Source organism: Macaca fascicularis, chromosome 8 (genome assembly GCF_037993035.2).
Source record: "Macaca fascicularis isolate 582-1 chromosome 8, T2T-MFA8v1.1".
Taxonomy (NCBI): Eukaryota; Metazoa; Chordata; class Mammalia; order Primates; family Cercopithecidae; genus Macaca; species Macaca fascicularis.
In genome coordinates this window covers 94,747,982-94,772,840 of record NC_088382.1, presented here as the reverse complement: position 1 = coordinate 94,772,840, position 24,859 = coordinate 94,747,982, and the positions used below count along the sequence as shown (strand labels likewise).

General features: G+C 37.2%; 1 protein-coding gene across 21 annotated transcripts in view; it reads right to left on the bottom strand.

The window, feature by feature from the left end:
• Positions 1 to 24,859, bottom strand: part of RALYL (RALY RNA binding protein like) — a 736,337-nt gene that overhangs the window by 14,568 nt on the left and 696,910 nt on the right. For 14 of the 21 annotated variants that reach the window (XM_045399163.2, XM_045399161.2, XM_065519414.1 and 11 more), the window contains one exon: positions 19,057 to 19,229. The exons of the other annotated variants lie outside the window; for them this stretch is intronic. In XM_045399163.2, the coding sequence (XP_045255098.1) occupies positions 19,057 to 19,229 (173 nt within the window). The remainder of the gene's footprint in view (positions 1 to 19,056; positions 19,230 to 24,859) is intronic. 21 annotated transcript variants of the gene reach the window in all.

The following is a 24,859-nucleotide window of genomic DNA, read 5'->3' as shown; positions in this document are numbered from 1 at the left end:
TGTCTGTTGAGCTATGAAAAAAATTGGGGCAGAAAAGTGCTTCACTTTTCTTTTCTTTCAATTTCTGATTAAATGAAATGTGTTCATACCTGTTCCCATTTCTTCTGTCACAGATTATTAGATTCAGTGTAGCTTGAGCAGGTATACCATTAGTTTCCATCAGAAATACTGCTGTTAATGACTTTCTTAGCTTATTCAAGTACAAATTTCTTGCCCTGGTATTTATCAGATGAACATTGTCTTTTATCTATTCATTTATTTTTATTTTGTTTTTAGAGTTTTTACAGCTCATCATACTCAATATTTTAAAAAGCTAGAAAAAAAATCATTAAAGTCCTGTGCCTGTGAAACACTGGGAAATGAATCAATTATATTTGTATTTGGAACATTAAAAAAACAAAATTGAAAAGAATTTGTAGCTATTTGACAGATAAAATGCTTAGGCCACAGAAGTTCAACAACCTCTGGAAAAGGCAGTGAGAGGTCAGCATTTACAATTAACCAGCTTTTCCCAGAAAAGTCTATTAATGTATTCAATAAATACACTGTAGGGGAATTGGCTTGTGTAATATGTATATACTTTAACACTATTTGAATGAATTGCTGGATGTTTCTAAGAAATAAATAGCTTCTGGTATTTCTGTATAGAATATTTTACGTATTCAAAACATTTTAGGTTTAGAACTTAAAAAACATACAACTAAAGGTTCCAGTGTTTTTATAGATTGTAGGAAACAGAAGTATTACTATCATGTAGATCTGGAAGAAAGAGATGAGGTAATAAAAAAAAAATAGTATTCATAATTGCTTGAACCCGGGAGGCAGAGGTTGCAGTGAGCCAAGATTGCACCACTGCACTCCAGAGTGCAGATGACAGAGTGCAGGTGACAGAGCAAGACTCTGTCTCAAAAAAAAAAAAAAAAAAAAATATATATATATATATATATATAATATTCATATAATGGTAGTGCCAGAAAATTCAAGGAATAGAACACTGTTGTGTCAGGAATCCAAAAATTCATTGTTTAATAGGATAAAGAGAATTACTTTTATGTGTATCCTTAGAATACAAAGATAAGTGGAGAAATTGGAATGCTTGCACACTGTTGGTGGGAATGCAATATAATGCAGCCGCTCTGGAAAACAGTACGGAGGTCCCCCTCTCCACAAATAAAAAGAGAACCATCAGATGACCTAGCAATACCACTACTGTGTGTTTATCCAAAGAAATTGAAATTAGGATCTCAAAGAGTTATGTGCAATCTTACACTCATCACAGCACTATTCAAAATCACCAAGATGTGGAAATAACCTAAATGTCCACTGACGGATGGATTTTGTAAAAGGTGGTATATACATTCAAGGGAATATTATTCAGCCTTTAAAAAGAAGGAAAATCTGTCATGTGTAACAACATGGATGAATCTTGAGGAGATTATACTGAGTGACAGTAAGACAAATATTATGTGATTCCACTTATATGAGGTATCTAAAATAGTCAAATTTGTAGAATCAAAGAGCGAAATGGTAGTTACCAGGGGGCAGAGGGAAATGAACGTGTTGCTGATCATTGGGCATGAAGTTTCAGTTAAACAAGATGAATAAATTCTAGAGATCTGCTATATAACATTGCATAGTCAACAATACTGTATTGTGCCCTTAAAATGTTTTAAAGATGGTAGATCTCATGCTAAGTGTTCTTCTGTTCAGTCTCTCTTCATTGGCAGACAATTCTCCCATTTAAAAACTAAACAGTTAAAAAGTAATAAGAAAATTGGGTGGAATATGCATGTAACATGCTACAGTGAACAGAGGCGACATTAGAAACCAGAAAAGGAATAAAAAGTGTGGTTAAAATTTTATGAGTCTAAATGATATTTCCATGGTTACAGTGCCATTTTTAAAGATTACTTTTAACCAATGCAATTTGTAGAGTCTTCACATTTTCCCATAAACTGGAGGTGATTCTAGTTAAAGTAATGCTTTAAAAGTCAAATGAAGCAACTCTACAACCACTAGACAACCAGTGAATTATTTCTTTCTCATGAGTGGCTAACAGAAAATGGAAATATTTTTGAACATTTGTAATAGGTTTGGTTAAGCATACTCAAAAGCACGTGTTCACATATTTTGACATTATTTTCTTATAGAAATAAAATTAATTCTTTTGGTTCTCGTATGTTTACATTATTTGCTCAAATTACATTTTACCTCTTACAAAAATTGTGTAAATATTAGCATTAAAAATCACATTTTAATACTAGTTTCCTTAAACCTAGAAATTTAGAAAGCAGAGGTCAATTAGCAATGGTTAACAAAATTTACCTTGTGCTCATATTTATGTCTTAATAAATCCTCTATTTGCAATATCTATCATATCATCTATTTTTTTCAGTGAATTACAAATAGACCTTTTAATGGACAAGTCTGAATTTAAATAACAATGAGGCTTAACAATGGACACTGAAGTAAAAATGAATTTAATACTCCAATCATACTCCACTGTATTAGTTTTATAGAATATGTTCAGGTTGAATAATATATTTTACAATGTGAATCTTGGATATGTTTTAGAATATAATCTTCAATTTGAGAATGAAGCAGCCTGCCTGCAACCCTTTCTCCCCAAAAGAGGTTTTTTTCTTTCTTATTCACTTCCTTTTACTCAGCCCTTAGAATGGTGCCTGAGTACAGTAATCATTTAGTAAGTATTTGCTGGCTGAGTGAAAAAAAAAAAAAACGGCATTAAGGGCAAAACACATATCTAGACTAATTTTTACTCTATTGCATAAAACTCTTAATGTCACTAAGATCATTTTTCCAATAGCTTTTGCCCTTTGGAATTTGGGAATAATTTACAAGAAGAGAAAGACTTGTTTGCCTCTCAGAATCTTAGAAGAGTTTATTGATTTAATAAATTTGACTTGGCATCATAGAACTATAATACAGGTTTTGCCCACCCTACACAAAAATAAGCATTCTGTGCAAACTATGTGCAAGGTTATTTAAGAATCCTACGTTACTGATACTAGTATGTAGCATCTTACTCATCCTTATAGAACAATGGGAGTTACCTCCTGGGCAGGCAGAAGATGCCACTTCTCCCCATAGAACTCCCTCATATGTGTGTGTGTTCAGTCACCTGCCTGTAAGTGGTCTAGTCTGTCTCTCTGTGTTCAGGGCAATGTGAAGAGACTAAGGTATCAAAGGGCAAGGGTTAGGGTTGGGGATGGGATGGGATTCAAAAGATCAAAATACAAAGATTTAGAATTTGTGGTCCGATTATGTACGGCTAAGTAATGACAAACCCTTCTCCTTAAATAAGATAATTGTGTATCATCTCTTTTATCTTGATTAGTTCCTTTATTCTTAGTATTCCCATATAAATAAAAATAACTTCCTCCAAATTTGAAATCGCTGTAACTTTTCTCAGCAATTTCAAATGATTTGGTGTTACACTGTACCCCAGTTCAACAGAGAATACCTCAAAAGAGTGTCTTGATGTGAGAGACAAGATTGCTAATAAAATATTCTGGACTTTTAAGACAATAAAAGTTACAAAGGGTATGCATAAACACCATAACCAAATCATTTAAAAAAAGAGTCTTGCTATGTTGCCCAGGCTGGTCTCGAACTCCTAGGCCCAAGTGATCCTCCCACTTTGGACTCCCAAAGTATTGGATTACAGGCATGAGCCACCAAGCCTGGCCACCAAATCATTTTAATTTTTTTTGTTTCAGTGTTACTAAAACTTCCTGTAATTGGCATGTCCACTAAATTTTGTTCCTTGAAGAAAATATTAAGTTTGCCATACAAAATCCCATAGCAGGGATTTTCATAAACATGATCCTATTTAATCTTTTCAATAACCCAAAAATCTTCCTTTTAACGATATGGAAGTGAGCCTCAGAGACTCAGTGATTTGCCTAAAATATATCAATTAAAAGGCTTGTCCATCTGAACCTGAAATCCAAATAACCCCTAAAGCCTAAATAACCCAAATAACTGAATGATAAATGTATATCTGCACTTTGTAAGGGCAAATGGAAACAATTTTATCCATTATAAAAGACAAAGCACTGACTTCCCCTTTCCCCTTTCTTAGTGTATCTGTTTGGAGGCCTGGTGAATCTGTGTCCTCCCTCTTACCTTTTACATCAAAATAAATTTTATTAGGGATTAAGCACATTCTCCAATGTCTACAATGTAGACATATGATATAGTTTGAATATGTGTTCCCCGTCCAAATCTTATGTTGAATTGTAATCCCCAGTAACGGAGGTGGGATCTGGTGGGAGATGATTGGATCATGGGGGAGGATTTCTCCTGAATGGTTTAGCATCATCCTCTTGGCGCTGTTCTTGCAACGGTGAGTGACTTCTTGTGAGATCTGTCTGTTTAAAAGTGTGTGGCCCCTAGCTCTCTCTCTCTCTCTCGCTCCTGCTCTGGCCATGTGACTTGCCCAATCCCACTTCGTCTTCTGCCATGATTATACTTCCTGAGGCCTCCTCGGAAGCTGAGGCGATGCCACCATCATGATCCCTGTACAGCCTACAGAACTGTGAGCCAATTATACCTCTTTTCTTTGTAAGTTACCCAGTCTCAGGTATTTCTTTATAGCAATGTGAGGATGGCCTAACACATCTCCAAGACTGTGAGTCAAGTAATATCTGGATACATGATGATGTTGAATTTTATGTGAGGCTTATTGAGAAAGTTAAGAAACCCTTTGTTCTGGGAAATGGCTTACTGCAAAGAACCACCCTTCTCCAGTTGATTTAGATAAGATTCACACTTGTTTATTTACCTATACTAAGGCCAGACGCAAACACTCCGAATTCCCCCTCTTGCCCTCATACATGACTAACTGAACTATTCTGTCTCCATTGTTCAATGAGAATAAAATGCTTATTAATCAAACTTTGGTTAAGAGTCTCTCCTCCCAGGACCCCGAACTTCAGTCCACCCTCAGCCTGAGCCACCACCCATCCCCTCTTTAAGGGCCGTCCTGGAAAATATGCTGGCTTCAGGGTAAAACATCCTCTGATATATTTACTCAGTATGCCAATCTTTCATCCCACTTCTCCGAGACCTTGGGTTCTTTCTAATCTTGTTTACTCCTCTTATAAAAAGAAAAACCCTTCTTGCCTAGTACTTGAGATGCTTGCAGATCTCATGGCCAAAGCATTCTCCCTATTGCAATAGTCCCTCTGCCCCCTTGCAATAACCCTTTCAAATAAGTCTCTCATTACTAAGTCCAGATTTGTTTTTTACTTGACAAATGTAAAAATGTAGCCCTGGAATTACCTCTGAGATCTCTCAAGAGCTGTTCAGAAAACTGTCATGAAATATGATTTTTTGTCTCAGGGAAATAATTGTCCTTTCTTCTGTTTGGCCAAATAAAATGTGTGAGATTTCGTCCTGATGACCAAGAGGGTTTGAAAAAACTTTAGACCGAGTTTTTCCTGACTATTGCCTCCTGACCTCCCTTTTCTTAGAGCATTTACTTTAGAAAAATTGTATTTGTAAATTTTCCCTCTGCCCCTTGGAGATATAAATCTTCCCCCAGCTTCTTACCAGTTGCACAATCCCAGGAATATATTTCTTAAGGACCTGGAATCATACCTTTGAACTGTAATCATCAAGTAAGAAGCAGCCTCTATCTCTTTCTCTGTGGGAGGTGTGAACCTAACTTAGATAAGCAGCAATTAGCAAACACGGATGGCCTAATTTACACTGACCACCCTTCCCCTACCACCTCCAGTACTTTTCCACTAGTTACCTCAGTGCTTAAAATCTCTCCTGCCTGTTTCAGCAGAGCTGAGTCCAATCTCTCTCTCATTATGACAGTCTTGATTTCTGTTGAAACAGTCTTAAATAAAATCTTCCTTGCCTGTTTAACTTCATCCATTGTTATTTTTGCTTTGACACTAACATTGTGGTCACTTTGGTGCTATCTTACATGCTTTGGAATTTATTACCGCTTATACAATTTTAAAAATTTTGTTTTCCTACTATATTGATAGGGAGAGGGTTTTTTTTTCTTCTTCTTCTTTTTTTTTTTTTTTTTTTTTTTTGAGACAAAGTTTCACTCTTGTTGCCCAGGCTGCAGTACAATGGTGCAATCTTGGCTCACCGCAACCTCTGTCTTCTGGATTCAAGCCATTCTCCTGCCTCAGTCTCCCAAGTAGCTGGAATTACAGGCATGTGCCACCATGACTGGCTTATTTTTTTGTATTTTTAGTAGAGACAGGGTTTCTCCATGTTGGACAGGCTGGTCTCGAACTCCCAACCTCAGGTGATCTGCCTGCCTCGGCCTTCCAAAGTGTTGGGATTACAGACATGAGCCACCGCGCCCAGCCAGGAGTGGTCTTTTTGTTGGCAAAATGGTTTTATTTTTCTAACTACTTTCATAATTAGCTTTTTGAAATCTCACAGAATTAAGACTTTAGATTGCCCCATTTTCCTCTAACACATTATAGCATTTTTAGAAAAGGAACTATTTTTTCCTATTTTTGTATATTTAAAGCTTATTTTTAAGCTGCTTCTCATTTCCAAAGGACTCCAGAATCTGTTCTCTTCCTCCTGTGTTACCCTCTGTATAGAAACTCAGAAATGGTGAAAATATTTTATTTTGTTTGGATCTATACTCTAGATTTATTATTTGGCTTTTAACATCATGAGAGGCTGTTTGAAAATTGTATATCTACCACAATACTCTTAACATCTCAAAAATCCTTAGAACTAAAGCCTATTTTTAAATGATCACATCGTATGATAGCTGCACTGATAGCTGCAGTTGAAATCAGAGCATCTATCTTACTTATCTGGGCGTATTTTAGTTTTGAGTCCTCTGAAATTTACTTTTCTTTTGGCTTTAAAAATTGTAGATCAAGAGTGAGAGGAAGGCTTATTTTCTGGTTTGTTTTATAAGTCAGCATTCTAGCTTTGTTAACCAAATTCAGGTTACTTCAAATTTGCATCTCTATCACTTGTGGGAGACAATATTTCAGAACCACTGAAAACCAACATGAGAGAGTCAATACTGCTGTGTTGACTTTGATGTGTTGGTTTTAAGCCTCCTCCTGTTGTTCCTCCTCAGTGCCTTCAAGACTCAGGCTGCTGCCTGAATGACCTAGTGATTAAGCTGTAATGAAAACTGTTTGCTTCCATGCTTTGTATAATAATCCTCAAAATCACAGAGGGAATGCACACAAAAGTAATACTTAGAACACAATCTGATTATGACAGACAATAAAAATGTGCTTAAAAATGCTCATCATATATTTGAGGTAATCTGAGAACATTTTCCTCTCTCTTTAACAAATATTTATGAACATTAACATATGCTAAGCACTACACTGAGGAAAAACACAAAGTAAAACAACCCCTGAGAAGTTTACAAATCAGTGATCTAGAAAGAAGGAAAATCATTAATTACAATATAGTAAGTTAAGTATGAGGAGTTATGTACAAAGCATGGCCTAAAGAAAGAAGCAAACCCAAATGGATGTGTCCTTGTTGGGGGACAGATTTATGGAATGGGTGACATAGAATGATGATCTTTAAGAGAGAAGATGTTTTTGCCAGAGAGACAAAACATAGAAGGTAGAACGAACGGGTTATTCTGGGCAGAGGGAACAGCATACGTAAATGCGTGGAGGCATAACACAGTGTGTCAAAATCATCAGGTAACCCAACATCCCTCAATCTACTCACTCATCCATCCCCATAAAAATGCTAGATACTGTGCTATGCGTGAGTGATCCACAATGAAAAAAGAACAACCTGGCTCAAATGGTTTTAAGTCTAGTTGAAGAGAAAGACATTTTAAAAAGTGGTAGCAGCACTGAAGGAAGTGTCCTAACAGAGGTTTGCGGGAGTTGTGGAGGATGCACCTGAGTAACTTGGAATTTCAGGAAGGTTTCCAGATAAAACTGAGTATTGAAATAAAGGTGGATGTTCACCAGGATCAGGTATGGAATAATATTTCAGGAAAGTCAATCCCTACCCCTCACTCTTACCCTTCAGGCAACCTCTGTCTGTTTAATTGCAATGACACACTAGTGCTCCACTTCCTTGACAGCATTTGGTTATATCAGCCAATTTTGGTCAGTCTGAGTGAGGGTGTGCAGTGTTACAGTACTGTAGTTTTAATTTGTGCTTTCTTGAAGACTGATGATTTTGAGTGAGTTTTCATATGTTTACTTCTTTGGTGAAGTGTCTATTTGCCCTTTCTTCATGTACCATGTGCTCTATCCCAGTGGTTCTCAGCTTTGGCTGCACTGTAAAACATCTTTAGACTTTTGGTCTGGGCTCCGCCTTCTGAAACTCTGATTTAATTGTTACGGCTTGTGGCCCCTGTCATTGGTGTTTATGAAAGATACACCCTCAGTGATGTCATGTGCGCTCAGTTTTGAAAACTCTACTGTTGTACTTCAGGGTTCTCGAACTTCAGGAGGCACCACAATCACCTAGAATGTGTGTTAAAACATAGAGGACTGGGGTCCACCCCAGAGTTTCTGATGCAGTGAGTCTGGGTTAGAGCCTGAGAATCTGCATTTCTACAAATATTCCACATGATATGATGCTGCTGGTTCTGGGGCCATCCTCTGAGCTCCACTGCTTTAGCCAAACTAAACTGACAACTTCCCCAATTCTTTTTTTTTTTTTTTTTGAGACGGAGTCTCGCTCTGTCGCCCAGGCTGGAGTGCAGTGGCCGGATCTCAGCTCACTGCAAGCTCCGCCTCCCGGGTTTACGCCATTCTCCTGCCTCAGCCTCCCGAGTAGCTGGGACTACAGGCGCCCGCCACCGCGCCCGGCTAGGTTTTCTTCCTTGTATATACTCTCTTCTCTCTGTGTGGAATACCATCTAATTCTTTTTCTTACTTTGCATACATTTTTTCATTCTTCAAGAACCAACTAGAATGTTACACAGACTTTGTGAAGTCTGCTGTATCATCTTACTTCCCATACCCGATTGCATGACTTACGTGACATTTTTACCTATCATACTGTTTTGTTTATTTGTTCTGGTTGTAACATCTTCTCTTCTACCCAGAGAGAGGTCTGTGAAACCAGAAACCAGTAGGTCTTATTTTTTGAATCTTAAGCAACCAACAATATCTGGCATATTACTGAGTTTCCACTATTTAATTAAAAATTCTTTTGGTGGTTGTTTCAATGAATAAGTGTCTGGGTGACTAAAGAAAATGTGATATGTAAAGCTTCTTACATACTCAGTTTTCATAAACCACAAGTTACCATCTGTTACTAAATTCATGGCTAGATCACATGAGCCAGAGAACAAATCTATAGCAAAAACTGCAACAAAAGCCCTATATCATCACAGGATACTGTTAGTGTTATCTTTATTTAAAAAGCCGTAAGAATAGAATTTAAGAATAAATTGTTTTGAATTGAGTGTGCTGAGAACTATAAAATCAAATAAAAATGTAACAAGCTGAAATCAAATCGTAATTCTTCTCAGAATATTACAGTTGTTTCCTGAAGTCTTTCTTATCAAATAAGAAGTGCTTTTTAACAAATTTGAATACTCTAGCATTTTTAAAAATACAAAGTTTCATATGAAGATTATGTTGCTAGAAATGTAATGTTTTATTGAAAGCTTCACTGGCAAAATGAGATGATCATAACAATAGCAATAATGATAACAAGAGCTGCAATTTACTTGTTTACTTTGTACCAGTGACTTTGTTAAGTGCAGTCCATGCATTAAATTTTTTAATCGTTACAAAAGCCCCATGAGGTAGGTATTATTATTCTGTTTTCAAATCAAGGCTGAAAGAAGTTAAATAGTTTGTTCAAGGCCAATATTCAATTCCATTTCTTTGTAGGGGTGCCAGATAAAACACAGGAAACCCAGCTGAATTTGAATTTCAAATTTATTAAATAAAAACACTTTTTGGTACATTTCATGAAATATTTGGGACATGATTATATTAGAAAATCACTTACTATTTATCTGAAATGCAACTTTAACTGAGTGTCCTGTATTTTATTTGCTAAATCTGGAGACCCTATTTCTATCTGACTCCAAAAATTTTGCATCAGACCACTAGGTTGTATTGCATTCCAATTTTCTCTTATGTACAGGTAAGTATAGGTTTACTTATATGAAATTTCAAACTTTTAGCAAACTTCAAACATTTAGCAAAGCATCAAGGCCTTTTGTAATTTGCCCTCTGTTATCCTGGTCCCCACATTCGGGGTGCAGCAAATGCCAAGGCCTTGAAACAGGAGCTGAGCAGTGTCTGCCTGGAAGCTACAGAGCTGATGTGGGGTGAACAGGAGAGAACTAGGAGCCAGATCAGAGAGAGCAGGGACCAGATCATGCAAGACTTTGTAGATCATTGTAAGGACTTAAGTATCTATTCCAAGCAAGGTAGGCAGTTATTGGAGAGTTTTAAGCACAATGACATAGCCTGGCTAAAGCTTTAACACAACCAAATTGGCAGCTCTTTGGAGAACAATCTGCAGAAGAATAAGGCCAGAAGCAGGGAGTTATTGCAAAATATTCAGTCAGTAGCTCATGAAGCTGCTTTGTTCTGTAGTAGAACTCATGGTCCAGGCTTTAAGCTGTGTTACTTGGGGTCTTGGTGACAACTTCCAGCTTAGAGCTGGGGACAGGACATTATCCTTGTAACTTTAATGTGGAACCTGATGTGGCTTCTCTGGCACAATGAGACCTGAAGGGATCTTGCACCGACTGCACCTAGTGGGTCCTGCACCTCTGAGTGTGAGAGAGGCATACTGGTTCTTACAAAAGGCAGCAGCAAAGGCAGATGCAAGGCTGCATCCTCAAAGGGGAGGGCAGGTAGTGGGCAGGCAGAAGAAGCACATCATCAGATATGCTCCTAAGCACAGGTGAGATACTTTCTGTGACCCCCCAGAAGCAGCGGGGAGAGATTGTGAGGGAGTGGTAAGGTATTGCAGCTATGCAGAAGCTGAGGTAAGGCCAGTAGACTTTTATTATTAATATAACTGTGACTTAATTTATCCCATGTCTCGAAATACATGGAAACATTTGGGTCACCAAAATTAAATACACGAAGTTAAGTGGGACAATAAAACAGAAAATACAGGCCTGGCGCAGTGGCTCATGCCTGTAATCCCAGCACTTTGGGAGGCCGAGATGGGCGGATCACCTGAGGTCAGGAGTTCGAGACCACCCTGGCCAACATAGTGAAACCCTGTCTCTACTAAAAATACAAAACTTAGCCAGGCGTGGTGGTGGGTGCCTGTAATCCCAGCTACTAGGGAGGCTGAGGCAGGAGAATCAATTGAACTTGGGAGGTAGAGGTTGTGTGCAATCGCACCATTGCACTCCAGCTTACGTGACAGAGAGACTGTCTCAAAACAAAGAAACAGGCAAACACACAAACCAGAAAATATACAAAAGGATAAAAATGCCCTACAATAAAAACAGAAAGACTTGGCAAAGTTTTTCTGACTTTGGGAAAAAATATATAACAGGATACAAGTGCTCTACAACACAAAAAAAACCTAGCAAAGTCTTTCTGACTGTCCTTTTTTTTTTTTTTTTTTTTTGGTCATAGTGCAGAAGGTCACCTAGACTAGGTCAATTGCAAGACACATGCACCATGATTGTGTATCTTATCCCTAACTCCATCCAAATAATTTTTTTATTTCTTTATGCCTTAAATATCTGTTCTCAGTAGGACAGGGAAGATAGCTTATGATGGATTGATAGAGTTCAAGACGAAGGTCTTTGAATGCTGTTCTGAAATACAAAAATCAAACAAAATTCAAAATCAAACAGATTAAGTAAGTAAAGAGTAGCACAAAATGCTTACTCTGTGCCAAGTATGTGCCTTTTAGACATTACTTCATTTACTCCTCATGGCAATTGTGAGCCAGACACATATTATTGCCAACCCTCTTTTATAGTGGAAAAACTAAAGTCAGTGAAGGCACAGGTAAGGGGCTTGCTCAAAGTCATGGGACTTTGAACATGCTTCTGTCAGACTGCAGGCAGAGCTCTTGTTTCTAGCAGTTAAGCCATCCAACCTCCGGGAAAGATTTTGCCTTAATGGCAGAGTTCTTTAACTGAAATAAAAATGATTAAATCAAGTGAGATGCCAAGAGTAGCAAGTCTGAAATAAGAGGGGACACTTATTACAAAGGGATCAGAGCTCTTGAAGAAGTGGGATTCCAGGTGGATAGCTGGAAGCAGAGATATCTGCCTATTACACACTTTCCCTCACATCAAAGGCTGAGTCATACCCCATTTCTGTTGAGAATAGCTGGTCAGTGGGCATGCATGACCCATGCAGGTCGCCTAGGCCAGGTCAATTGCAGGACACACGCACCATGGCTGTTCATCCTATCCCTAACTCCATTCAAATAATGGTGCTGCTTTCTTTATGCCCTCACTATCTATTCTCAGTAGGACAGGGAAGATAGCATATGATGGATTGACAGAGTTCAAGATAAAGGTCTTTGAATACTGTGTTAAAATACATGCCCAAATCCAACAGATTAAGTAGTACTTTCTTCTTGTAATTTATAATTCTAACTAATTCAGTTGGTACTACCTTTGTGGAACATGTCTCACAAATTCTTGTTTGTCCTCTAGCCAGCATTCATTCAAAATGATAAGAAAAAGAAAGAGAAGCACAGTTGATAAGGGGGATCATCCAGGTGAAGGACTTCATTAGGAAAGAAACAAAAAGTCTCAAAAAGAAGGAGACATTTTCAGTCTTTCTCATAAAGAAAGACCAAGAATATTGACCAGAATGCTTTATGCATTACAGTTTTTCAATGGTGTACCAGAATGTTTGCTTTGAGTTGTCTTCAACTGCAGGATTGGATTTGAGGTCCAGACCTTTCCCAGTGTGCATAGAAATTCAATGCCTGGTAAGCCCAGGTGACTTACTGCTTAGTTGAGTGTTTTGTTAAATCCTGAAAGATGTATTACAACGTAGTACTCAGCTTGCATGTCTAAGTATTACCCAATTCAGCTAGGTAAATCTACTGTGGATTCTTGCTAGATTTACCTGATTTGATTGCGTGTAGTCAGTAAAAGGAAAAGTGATTATAAGTAGAATTCAAAAGAACTCAAATTCTCCTTCATCCATTTAAATGTTTTGCTTGTCTAGTTTCCTCTGGGAATTGGTTTAGCTCTGTAGTTTCAAACCTTGGCTTGATTCCAGGGTTGCTTCTTGAGATAATCTACACTGGCATTTTCAGCAAGCACCCTAGGTGTTGAGTGTAAGTTGACCAAAAACTCTCCTTTGGAAAAGGTGTTGAGTGTAAGTTGACCAAAAACTCTCCTTTGGAAAACACTGGATTAGCCTAAGGCTGCATAACACATCTGACAGCTTTATAATGTCCTAGAGTGTTCACAGAAGCCTTTTCTCATACACCTCAGGAGAACTCATTTGCTTTTCTGAATTAGCACTGTGTTAAGCACTAGCCTTCCTATAGTATTTCCATTATGGCAAAGGCCACTTTAATTTTGGATGATATTATTTTTTATAAAGAGGAATACAGATTTGGTGGATACAAATAAAGAGAATAAAAGAGTTTGAAATGTTGTATTTGTGAAGTTTCCAATAGTTTTGTTTTTTAAAATTCACCTTTATGTATCGTGTGACTTACCTAATGCATTTTGGATTTTAAATATATTTTCCATTAAATGATCTGGGGACAATGAAGGATGACTTGAATATTGTTTATTCAACTTTAGCACATGTCGTTTCTTTAATTTGTCATCCTTCAAGGTAAAGTTCCAACCCCATTTCTGCCAGGAGTCTTTATTGACCGTAGTGGCTATGTCTGGTTCCCCACCTGTAAATTATGTTTTTCATATGGTTCTTACCATGACATGCTGCGTTGTATTTTTTGTCTGTGGCCTTTATCCTCAGTCAGTTCATATCTTTCTTATTTTCCTCTTTATCCCCAGTGGTCAGTCAATAAATACTTGCTAGTGGATTTATTCAGAAACACGACTATAGTAGTGGTTTCATAGTGTACGTATAGTGCATCAATACAAAGAGTTTAACTGTAGATAAATCCAAATTTTGATTTCTATGCACTACCGAAATATATAGGTATAGATTATTATAGAATCACAGATTTTTAGTCTTGGCTGACTTCTTATAAATTATAAAGTCCAAGCTTGTTTTTTTTTGTTTTGTTCTTCTGTTTTTGTGCATGAGGAAATCAGTCATCTCTCTCGGTTTTTTGTTTTTTTGTTTTATTTTAAAAGAGTTTTTGCTCTGTGTGCAGGCTGGAGTGCAATGGCACAATCTCAACTCACTGCAACCCCCGTCTCTTGGGTCCAAGCGATTCTCCTGCCTCAGCCTTCTGAGTGGCTGGGATTACAGGTACCTGCCACCATGCCCGGCTAATTTTTGTATTTTTAGTAGAGATGAGGTTTCACCATGTTGGCCAGGCTGGTGTTGAACTCTTGATCTCAGGTGATCCATCCACCTCAGCCTCCGAAAGTGCTAAGATTACAGGCATGAGCCACCACACCCAGCCAGGAAATCAGTCCTTTCTCTACAAGCCACTAAGCTACTTGAGACAAGGAGTCATACTCTTAAACATTTCCTTTCATACATAAAGCAATGACTTTAGTTATTCCTGCATTTTTGGTAGCACCTGGTGCATGCAAGATAGATTCCCAAATGTTAGTTGAAAGAATTGCTTCATGGAAATCAATTTCACTAAGTGTATATTTAGAACTAAACATTATGTGGATAGTCTGTGCTCTTATCTTTGGCTTCTCACCATCTCACAAGAGGCCCGACCACCTACAGCTACCTTACTAGCTCATTTTGTTGAATCTCCTTCACTTTAGATCCAATTCTTATTTCCTGTTCATTCTTTTGCAATGGCATTCTGAGCAGCCTGAGCAGCCAAATGGGCATGTGGATACCAGCTCTTCTTTGTGAGAAAATCTCTAATTATATTGTATCTTTGCTGTTCAAATCTATGATGCCCTTTATTATCTAAAAAAAGATTTGTGTTTTTATTTCGCTTTTTGGGAGCCAAGGATGGTTTGGTTCAGTAGCCTGGAAAGGAGAAAACAGTGAACACCAGACTAAGGAATTTTCTCTTGGCCAATCACTAGGAGAAACTCCTTAGTTTCAATCTGGATTGCAAGGACTGAGTGTTAAACCCTTCCTCATTTATTATTTTCCAAGTCTTAGAAACAAAATGATATACTAGAGATAGGATTTATCTCTAGTTCCCTAAGCTTCCAGTGATAATAACAGGGTTGAGGGAGGAAACCTGAGTACCTCCAGGCAGGTGCTCAGTTCCAATCAGCTACTTTCTGTATATTTAGAGCATAGTCCAGATACCATGGTTTGGATTTATTGCCATGACTGTATGGTCAAGCCTTGCTCTTTCAGACATATTGCTCCTAGGAAACATGTGCATCCAGAGTAAAAATCAATGGTTTTTGAAAATTTCTGATTTTGCCTTACTATTTTGTAAAAAAGAAAGTCAAGAGAGACTCGGAGAAGTTATTTGGTTAGGTCGTTCAATTGGGACTGATAATGACAAATCTGGGACTGAAATTGGCTATGCCCTCTCTTTCATGTCAGCCTTTCGATAACTGTCTTACTCTTTCACTTTCTCATCCAATATTTGGAGTGACTTCATGTCCATCTAGATGACTCATCTTGCATCTGAGCCCCTTATTCCTTAAATTCTTCATCTGCTGTGACTTTGGCACTGATCCCACTTCTATCACTCCCTCCCATGGAGCATCTCATCATCTCTAACTGTCCACCTCTGAAATATCTTGGTCCCTAAGTACAGACTTTGTTTTTCTTTTATTCATTTAGTTCCTCCTTCTCTGGTCCTTAATGGTATATATAGGGGCTTTTTGTTCCCTTTGTGCCTTTATTTTCTCATTTTTAACCCCCTGCCCCAACCGTGTTCCCTTCCTTCCCCATTGGTTAGATTCCATGACCCATCTAGTCAGCCACTCTTTTTAAACTAATATCCTCAACTCCTTTTATTTATTGTTGCTTTTTTGCACTTATCTGACAAAAATGCAACTCTGAACATGTTTGCTTTCTTCACGCTTCCATAAGGGCTGATAAAAGCCAATGGAGAAAGGCAGATTGATGACTTCATAACAGTAGTTCTCAAAGTGTGACCCCAGACCAGCAGCATCAGTATAATTTAGGAACGTGTTACAAATACAAATTCCTAGAGCCCCCTTCAGCATACTAAATCAGAATCTCTCAGAATGGGACACAAGAATCTGTGTTTTTACAAAGTTCTCTAAGTAGTTCTGATACACTTTAAAGTTTGCAAAATACTATATTAATTCTTGATCTTTAACCTTAACTGACTACTAACACTGCCAATCTTTATGTTTTCTCAATTAGTAATCTTTAGTGTTTTCCATAGGAGCCTTTTCATATCTTTTTCATTCTCCTCAAATCCGTGATAGTGCCCATCTCTCCTCATTCCCCAGAGGTTATCACTCTCTGACTTATCTTAGTTTGTGCTTGAACTCCCTCAAACTCCTGCCACAACATCCTCAGACTAACCATAGTCACTTGCAGTGGAGGAGTCTTCAGTTATATATACTTGTGTTCTGGATTCCTTTCCTTTCAGCATTGGGGAACTTTTATCTTTCTCTTCACCAAGTTCTCTCTCTGTACTGGCATCCTTCATCTAATCTCATCACAACTTACATTCACATTCTTTGGGATTTTGATTCTATGTGTGATGAAAAACATTGTAGGGTTTTAAGCAAGGAAATGGCATTATCTGACAGTTTATAAAGATTTTTACCCTTCTTCTGTGGAGACTGGGTTGCATGAGGCAAGAGTTGAAGCAAGAAAACCAGTTTAGATATTATGGAAAATCTGAAGAGCAGGGATGGTGGCTTGGGTCATGGTACTTGTCGTGGAGTTGTAACTAACTTTGGGGGCGTGAGTTGGAAGTAGAATTAAAGATAAAGGTGGTGGTCAAGGATGATCTTAATCTTTGGTTTTAATAACTATGTTAATGGTGATGCTGTTTACCAGAATAAGGAAGCCTGGGAAAGAATAAAATGACTGGAAAAAAATCAAGACTGTTTCTGGTCTTGTTAAGTTTCAATTGTTTATTGGAGATCTGTGTGGTGATAGGCAGCTAAACATTTGACTCTAGAGTCCCATGAAGAGATCAGGGATAGAATGTGAATTTAGGAATCTTGGCCTATAAGTAATATTTAACACTCTAGTATTTGATGAAGACACCTTGGGACAGGGTGTAGAAAGAGAAGATGGCCTATGACAAAGCCCTGAGCTACCCTAATATTTAAAGTGGGAGCATGGAGGGACAATTTCTAGTACAGGAAACTGAGAATGAGCAACTGGTAAATTAGGAGAATTTCTCAGAAGATGGAAGTGGTCAGCTTATGCAAAATTCTGCTGAGAAGTAAATTAAAATAAGAACAGAGAAGTAACCATTGTAAATGGCAACATGGAGGCCTCCAGAGAGCTCAAGGAGTATAGTCACAGTGGAATCCTGACAGCAGAGGTCTGATTAGAATGAGTTGAGGAAATCATGTTGTTGAATTAGTCCTGCCGAATCATGTAGTCCTGCCTAAGGAGAAGCTGGGACATTTGTTTGTTCTTCACTCTAATCCTTAATCAACAGATTCCTGAAATCAATATCAGTCTCAGAACAGGTGCTTAAGTTCTGCAAACTGATACAGACTTTCGTAGAAATAGGGGTGGTTGTTAAAAGCTCATATTTGAAAAGTTTAAATGAAGGTGCTGGCTGAGCACGGTGGCTCACACATGTAATCCCAGCACTTTGGGAGGCCGAGGTTGGTGGATCACTTGAGGTCAGGAGTTCGAGACCAGCCTGGCCAACATGGGGAAAACTCATCTCTTTTAAAATTACAAAAATTAGCTGGATGTGGTGGCAGGTGCCTGTAATCCCAGCTACTCGGGAGGCTGAGGCAGGAGAATCGCTTGAACCAGGGGGGCGGAGGTTGCAGTGAGCCAAGATCATGCTACTGCACTCCAGCCTGGGTGACAGACTGAGACTCTGTCTCAAAAATAATTAGTTAATTAAATAAATAAACAAAAAATCATAAAGGTGCCATGAATTTTAACAGAGCTGGCATGTTAAAAGTCAATATAGAATCTATACAATTCAGCTGTCTTTGAAACTTGATAAAACAACCACCCAGACAAAATGAGTTAAGTAACAAAAGGTACAGTATTAAAACAAACTGGAATTGGATTTTTACCTGGGATAAGCCAAGTTTAATATGATCAGTCCATAGATATTTGGAAATTGGCAATATATACACACAAACTTGCCCGCATATCATTTTTATTAGTTCAGTCCTTTGAGATAGTATATTTAATTTCATGCTTGATAAAATATGAGAAATAACATCCTCATCAGCATACATTTACCAAGTCCGTGATGTGGTTATGCAGGAAAGGACGTCTGGAAATGAGCAGTGTAACGATTACAATATTAGGAAAATACAACTTGTAAAGAAGGTCTTAGCCAAATTCCCAACTCATAATAACTGATTATCAGGCAGTACAGGAATTAAAAATGGTGAACACGCCATCTACCAAAGTGTCATCTTAGGGAGCACACTGTAGACAAGACTGTTGGCCACAAAAATAGTATAAATAATTATCATCAGTTAGTAACCCAGGTATCTTCCAGTATATTGTAGTTTGTTACCAGGATATTATATCCACATATAGTTCACTTGTAATCGTATAAATGCAAGGTTCCTTTTGCAATGGAGCATTTTGGAGAGAATCTTTCACTTCGGACTTTAAATATACCTAATCACTTATATAATATTTATTTTCCTCCTTCATTTAGACCTTCCTATTTTAAGTTAGCAATTAAGTATTGAGCACTTATTATGTGCAAAGCACTGTACTTGTGTTCCCTTAAATATATGCATATAAGAGAAGTAAGCCCCAAATGATTTAATCCTTATTTTAGAATAAATGAGTTGCTAACATGCTAGTGTTGTTACCCAAAGGGTGTGAATACCAAATGTTTCGTTCCTACCAGCTCATGACCCCCATCTTCATCGAAGTCCTCCTCTATCCCATCTGTCATCTCTTCTCCATCAGCATCTGGCCCTCCTTCAGCAGGCTCCTCTGTAGAGTGATCTGCAATCTCTGACACACATTCCTCTTGGATCAGCACTAGACTCTCTTCCAATTGCTTCTTCTGAGCTTCTGGGGGGGAAAAAGCAAATGACTACTACCTTGGGTTGCTCATGAGCCATTTGGATAAACCATGAAAAAACAGTGCATGAAAGGGTAAACTATATGCTATTAAAGGTGTACAGAAGGTAAGGTAACATTATGCTTTAAGTGATTTTTTTCAATCATGTACAGTTTTCTATGTGCACTTACATGTAAGCATATTTAACAGAATTAGCAAAAATTAGGGAATCCAGATGGTAGTAGTACATAAATTAGTAAGATTTACATAAACAGATTGATTTTTCTGGCTGCTTTATTTTATATATAGTGCTTTCTAAAAAGGATGGTCTTTCTGAGAGGAAAATAGAGCAAAAACAAATGGCAAAAATCAGACTCATCATAGAAATTGTTCACTCAAGGAAGCAGGATGGAGAAAATTCATTGACAAGTTCAAACCTAAGTGAAAAAGACAAAGAAAAACTCACTGAGGAAAAAAGTACAAAAGCAAATATGTTGTTTTTTCAAAAAACATGTCTATGTGAACAATACCCTGAAAATTTAAAGTCTAAATTCTGTTGACAGATGTGGTTAACTTCAATGGTTAAGAACATAAATTCTGGGGTCAGACAACCTGGGTTCAAAGTTGAGCTTCATCACCTAATAGCTTTGTGATGCTGTTCAAAGTCAAAATGATTAACCCTCCATGTGTCTTAGTTTTCTCATCCATGCAATAAGGACAACAATTTCCTACACTTTCAGGGTTTGGTGTAGTGAACCAAAGTGTTAGTATAGTGACTTGCAAATAATAAGTGCTCAACAAACAAAGCTACACTCTACATTAGTAGAATTTCTTCTAGTTGTCAGGATCTGTGCATTCCATTCACAGAAACCTGCTCAAATGGAAAGTGTGCTGACAGTATCATAATTATTTCCTCTAGTGGGTGGTATTCATTTCCTATGATAATATAAAGAAATGTTGGGCATCTAATAAATTAGATAATCGTATGTTCCTCCTTCTCTACCTTATTTCCATGTGTTCATGACTATTCCAAAGTTGGTTGTTTTCACTAATTTTGCTGGGTTTTTAAAAATCAGATTATTAATCTATCCTTTGATCTGAGTTTTTAAATAGCCTAAATTTTGATAATTCATTACAATAAAGGTAGTTTATAGAGCTAAATAACTTTAAGGTATTCATTTCTGGTCTTTTTCATAATGTGAGATTAAAGGAAAACGAGCACTGATATAAACATTTTGTCTCAGCATGAAACTTTTCAAACAACTAATATGTAAATTAACAAACTGATAGAAATATAATGTACAAATAAGCAAATAAGCAGGTATTCTTTCCAAGAAATTGTTTACAATTAAAATAATTTTATAAATAAATGTGTATCTATACCTTCTTGCATTTTAATTCTCCAAATGATAAAGTTTATTGAAAATAAGACAGTAGTAGAGGGATGTTTTGCCTTGCCTCTGTTGTCAAAGTTTAGTTACTCTGAGCTCTAGTTGACAGGATTCTAGCTCTAGCTTTGTTACTTACCCACTGAATTATAGACACTGAGTTTGAGTCTAAGTTTTGGCCATTTGGTCAGGTCAGGTCATTTAAACAGATTAAGTCATTCTTTCTTCATCTATACCTACCTCTGGGTTTTACTGTGAGAATTAGCAGAGCTTGTATTTGGGAAATGTTCTGCAAATTATAAAGGACTACATAAATGTGTTCCGTGTTCTATTAGACACAAAAGGGAGACGGTATGCTCTTACTGTATGTTGAAGGAATAACAACAGTAAGCGTAGATCAAGAGGCCTGTTCAGATCAGAGAATAACACTCATGGGGCTGAGCATCTGTTTCAGAGGAGGAAAGGAGCTGGTGGATCAAACCAAAGCTGCAAATAATTACTATGGGTATCATAAATGACCAAAACATAGGCTCCCTTTCATTAAGAGAAAGACATTTACTTCATATAAATAGACACAAGCTATACACGTCTTGATGTTTTTAAAATCAACTTATTAGGTTCAAATTTCTCCATTTAACAACATTACTAGTGCAGTAAGGATGTGAACTCTGCTTTTAAAACTGTACTTTTTATCTTGATATGCATATACAGATGTACTGATGGAAGGAAGTATGGTATATAAATTCTTCCCATTTTTCCTAATGTCTATATAACATTTAGCACAGAAAGTCCTGTGAAGACTATAAAGTGATTATTGTAAAATATAACCAAGATTTTTTCTAAATACAGAAAATTATCCAATTTAAGAAGGTAAAAGTGAGTTAAAGAAAAAAAATCTGTTTAATCTAGAGAAGACTCAGTTGTCTGAATTAAAAGGAAGGTAAATAAGGCAAGAAAGACCAAAAACACTCTCAATTTTACTCTTACTGAATATTTCTAGGTTTTATTCTCATTTTCCTTCCAGATATCATTCATTGTGCTCTACAATTCTAGATCTGCAACCTAGGTCAACCCACATACACATCTATGAGTAGGCTCCACTGAGAAAACGATGTGATAGGTCGACTAGCTAGAGCACTGGACAGTTTTGAGTCCTCTACCAATAATCACATCTCTTGTTCTATTCTGTTGCCTCTCCTATCACTGATCCTTTGACTGCACGATGGAGGTGGCTACTCTGGTTTTGGCCCCCACTCTTCCTCCTAAAAAAGGTTTTTGTACATATCATCTAAACCCCTCACCTCTTGCCACTGTATGTCACCATTCCACTTGTTTGAAATGCCCTAGCTTTCAAGACCTGGTGCTGGTACCTCAAGAAAGAGGGAGAAATAGAAATTTGGGATTCTTATAATTCTATGCAGTGAAAAATGCTTTGAATCTTATAATTTTTTTAAAACCAAATGTTCTCAATGTTAGGTTATTGTGTTTATCAAACCAAACGTTCTCAATGTTAGATTATTGTGTTTATCTTTTTGTTACAAAACATAAATGGACTTTTGCTTAAGACTGACAAATATGAGGAATTCAACTGGCCTAGCATATCCATTTCTTCCCTCATGATTCCAGAAACATTTGGTTTTTGAGAACGCTTATGTTTTGATTTTGAAAGTAACATATACGTGTGTGTGATATATATATATATAATATTTATATATAATATCTATAATTATATCACACACACACACACACACACACACACACACACACACACACACACACATATATATATATATATATATATATAAAAATATATAATTTTTTCTCTAGAAGATCTCTGGCCAAGGAAGCATAGCAGATTTTCAAAGGACCCCTGTAGGACCCGACTTTAAAGATGCATAGTCCTCATCTGGCTTCATATATCGATTTGTTTCAGCTTGTATCAGGAAAGCTGACTTTCCTGATCTTCCCAGCTGAATGTAATCTTTCCCTCTTTGATCAACCAAGGCCCTGATCAAATGCTGTCTTTTTTTTTTTTTTTTTTTTTTTTTTTTTTTTTTTTTTTTTTTTTTTTTTTTTTTTTTTTTTTTTTTTTTTTTTGGAGACGGAGTCTCGCTCTGTCGCCCAGGCTGGAGTGCAGTGGCCGGATCTCAGCTCACTGCAAGCTCCGCCTCCCGGGTCTACGCCATTCTCCTGCCTCAGCCTCCCGAGTAGCTGGGACTACAGGCGCCCGCCACCTCGCCCGGCTAGTTTTTTGTATTTTTTAGTAGAGACGGGGTTTCACTGTGTTAGCCAGGATGGTCTCGATCTGCTGACCTCGTGATCCGCCCGTCTCGGCCTCCCAAAGTGCTGGGATTACAGGCTTGAGCCACCGCGCCCGGCCTAAATGCTGTCTTATAGTTAGTTAGTTCTATTTTCTTATTTTTTCATTAGTGTTTAAGCTTCCTGGAAATTTGAGCTATTGCCTCAGAAGATCGTTGTCACACTAAAAGGGGATGATATAGAGGTTCATCTTTTGTAAACTGAAAAGCACAATACAAGTCAGTTATCAAAACATTTTGTTGTGCTCTGTAGCCCTCACTAAATGCCTTGCACATGAAGAGGTAAGGTATCAGGAAGGATATAGAGTTTGAGATCCATACTTCTGCTAATTACTAGTCCTATTAATTGTGGTTTTCTTCTCTAAAAGGTAAGCATGAAAATAACATCTATTTCAGAGAATTGCTGTGTGCTCTAATGAAGAAAAAGATGTGAATGTGTTTTTTAGACTGCAAAGACCACACAAACGTGTTATAACAGGTTCAAAACAGTTCTTGAGTTGAATCTATATTTATTTCTTGATTGCTATAGACACATTTCCCATGTCAAACTTATTCACCCCTACTGATCATTAAGAATCGGGCACTACAAAGATTATTTTGAATTTTGTTTTCAAAATGGCCTTTTTAGTTCTGTGTTTAGACAGGCATAGTCTAGTACTGATACAGTTTGGCTGTGTTCCCACCCAAATCTCATCTTGAATTGTAGCTCCCATAATTCCCATGTGTTGTGGGAGGGACCCTGTGGGAGATAATTGAATGATAGGGGTGGTTTCCTCCTAGTAAATAAGTCTCACAAGATTTGATGGTTTTATAAGGGGTTTCCCGTTTCTCCTGACTCTCACTCTCTCTTGCCTGCTGCCATGCAAGATGTGCCTTTCATTTTCTGCTGTGATTGTGAGGCCTCCCCAGACACATGGAACTGTGAGTTCATTAAACCTCGTTTTTAAGTTAGCCAGTCTTGGGTATGTCTTTATTAACAGCATGAGAACAAACTAATACAGTACATAGTACATAGACACAGTTACTCTATTTTTTGTATTAATATACAACATACATGTGATTCTGATGTATTTCAAAGGCAGGGGTATATTAATACAGTTCATTGCAAAAAATCTTATATATTATTCTCATCATCCAATCATTAACTTGAAAGCTAAATGCTTGGAAGTCATTATCTGAGTTGAGCAAAAAAAAAAAGCTTTAATTATAATGGGAATTGATTCATAGGAGTTTAACAAATACAATCAGCCTGTGCGTTAGTAATAGGTAGTGAACATAGCTTTTGTCATCTCAATGGGAAATATTATAATCACTAAACAATGATAGGTTCCATGAATAAAATCACACATGAAAGCACATCTTCTTTATTAAACTGTTGGTTCACAGTTTAATAGGCAGTTTTGATTCAGTAATTATGTTGCTGAAATGGAGATAAAGCAACTTGTTCTTTTTTTTTATAAATAATTATCTAATTTTACTTTTCTTAGAGATGAGTAATGTTGTTTATTCTTAACTTTATACAATTCTCTTTATTTCCATAGTTATTTTTCTAGTCATCACTCTTTATTGTCAATGTGAGTGTGTGAGTGTGTTTGTGTGTTTGTGTGTATGTGCATTTCTCTCTCTGCCACTAAAGCTTCTTTGGGGCAGAAACATTTTTATTATTCATCTTTGTTTACCTGGTGGCTAACTCAGACCCTTAATCACAAATTAAGTGTTTGCTGAATATATTAATGAATTGTGGAATCAACTAATGAAAATAAATGTCAAATGTGTCAAATTCTTTTTAGTTAAAGTGGCTGCTGAATTTTACATACAGTGGTAACAAAAATATAAATCCAAGATTAAAACAAACAAACAAACAAACTGCAAAACCTCCTTGCCACATTCTACATAACAATCCCATACCACAAAGTCAAACTAAAATGTGAGGTG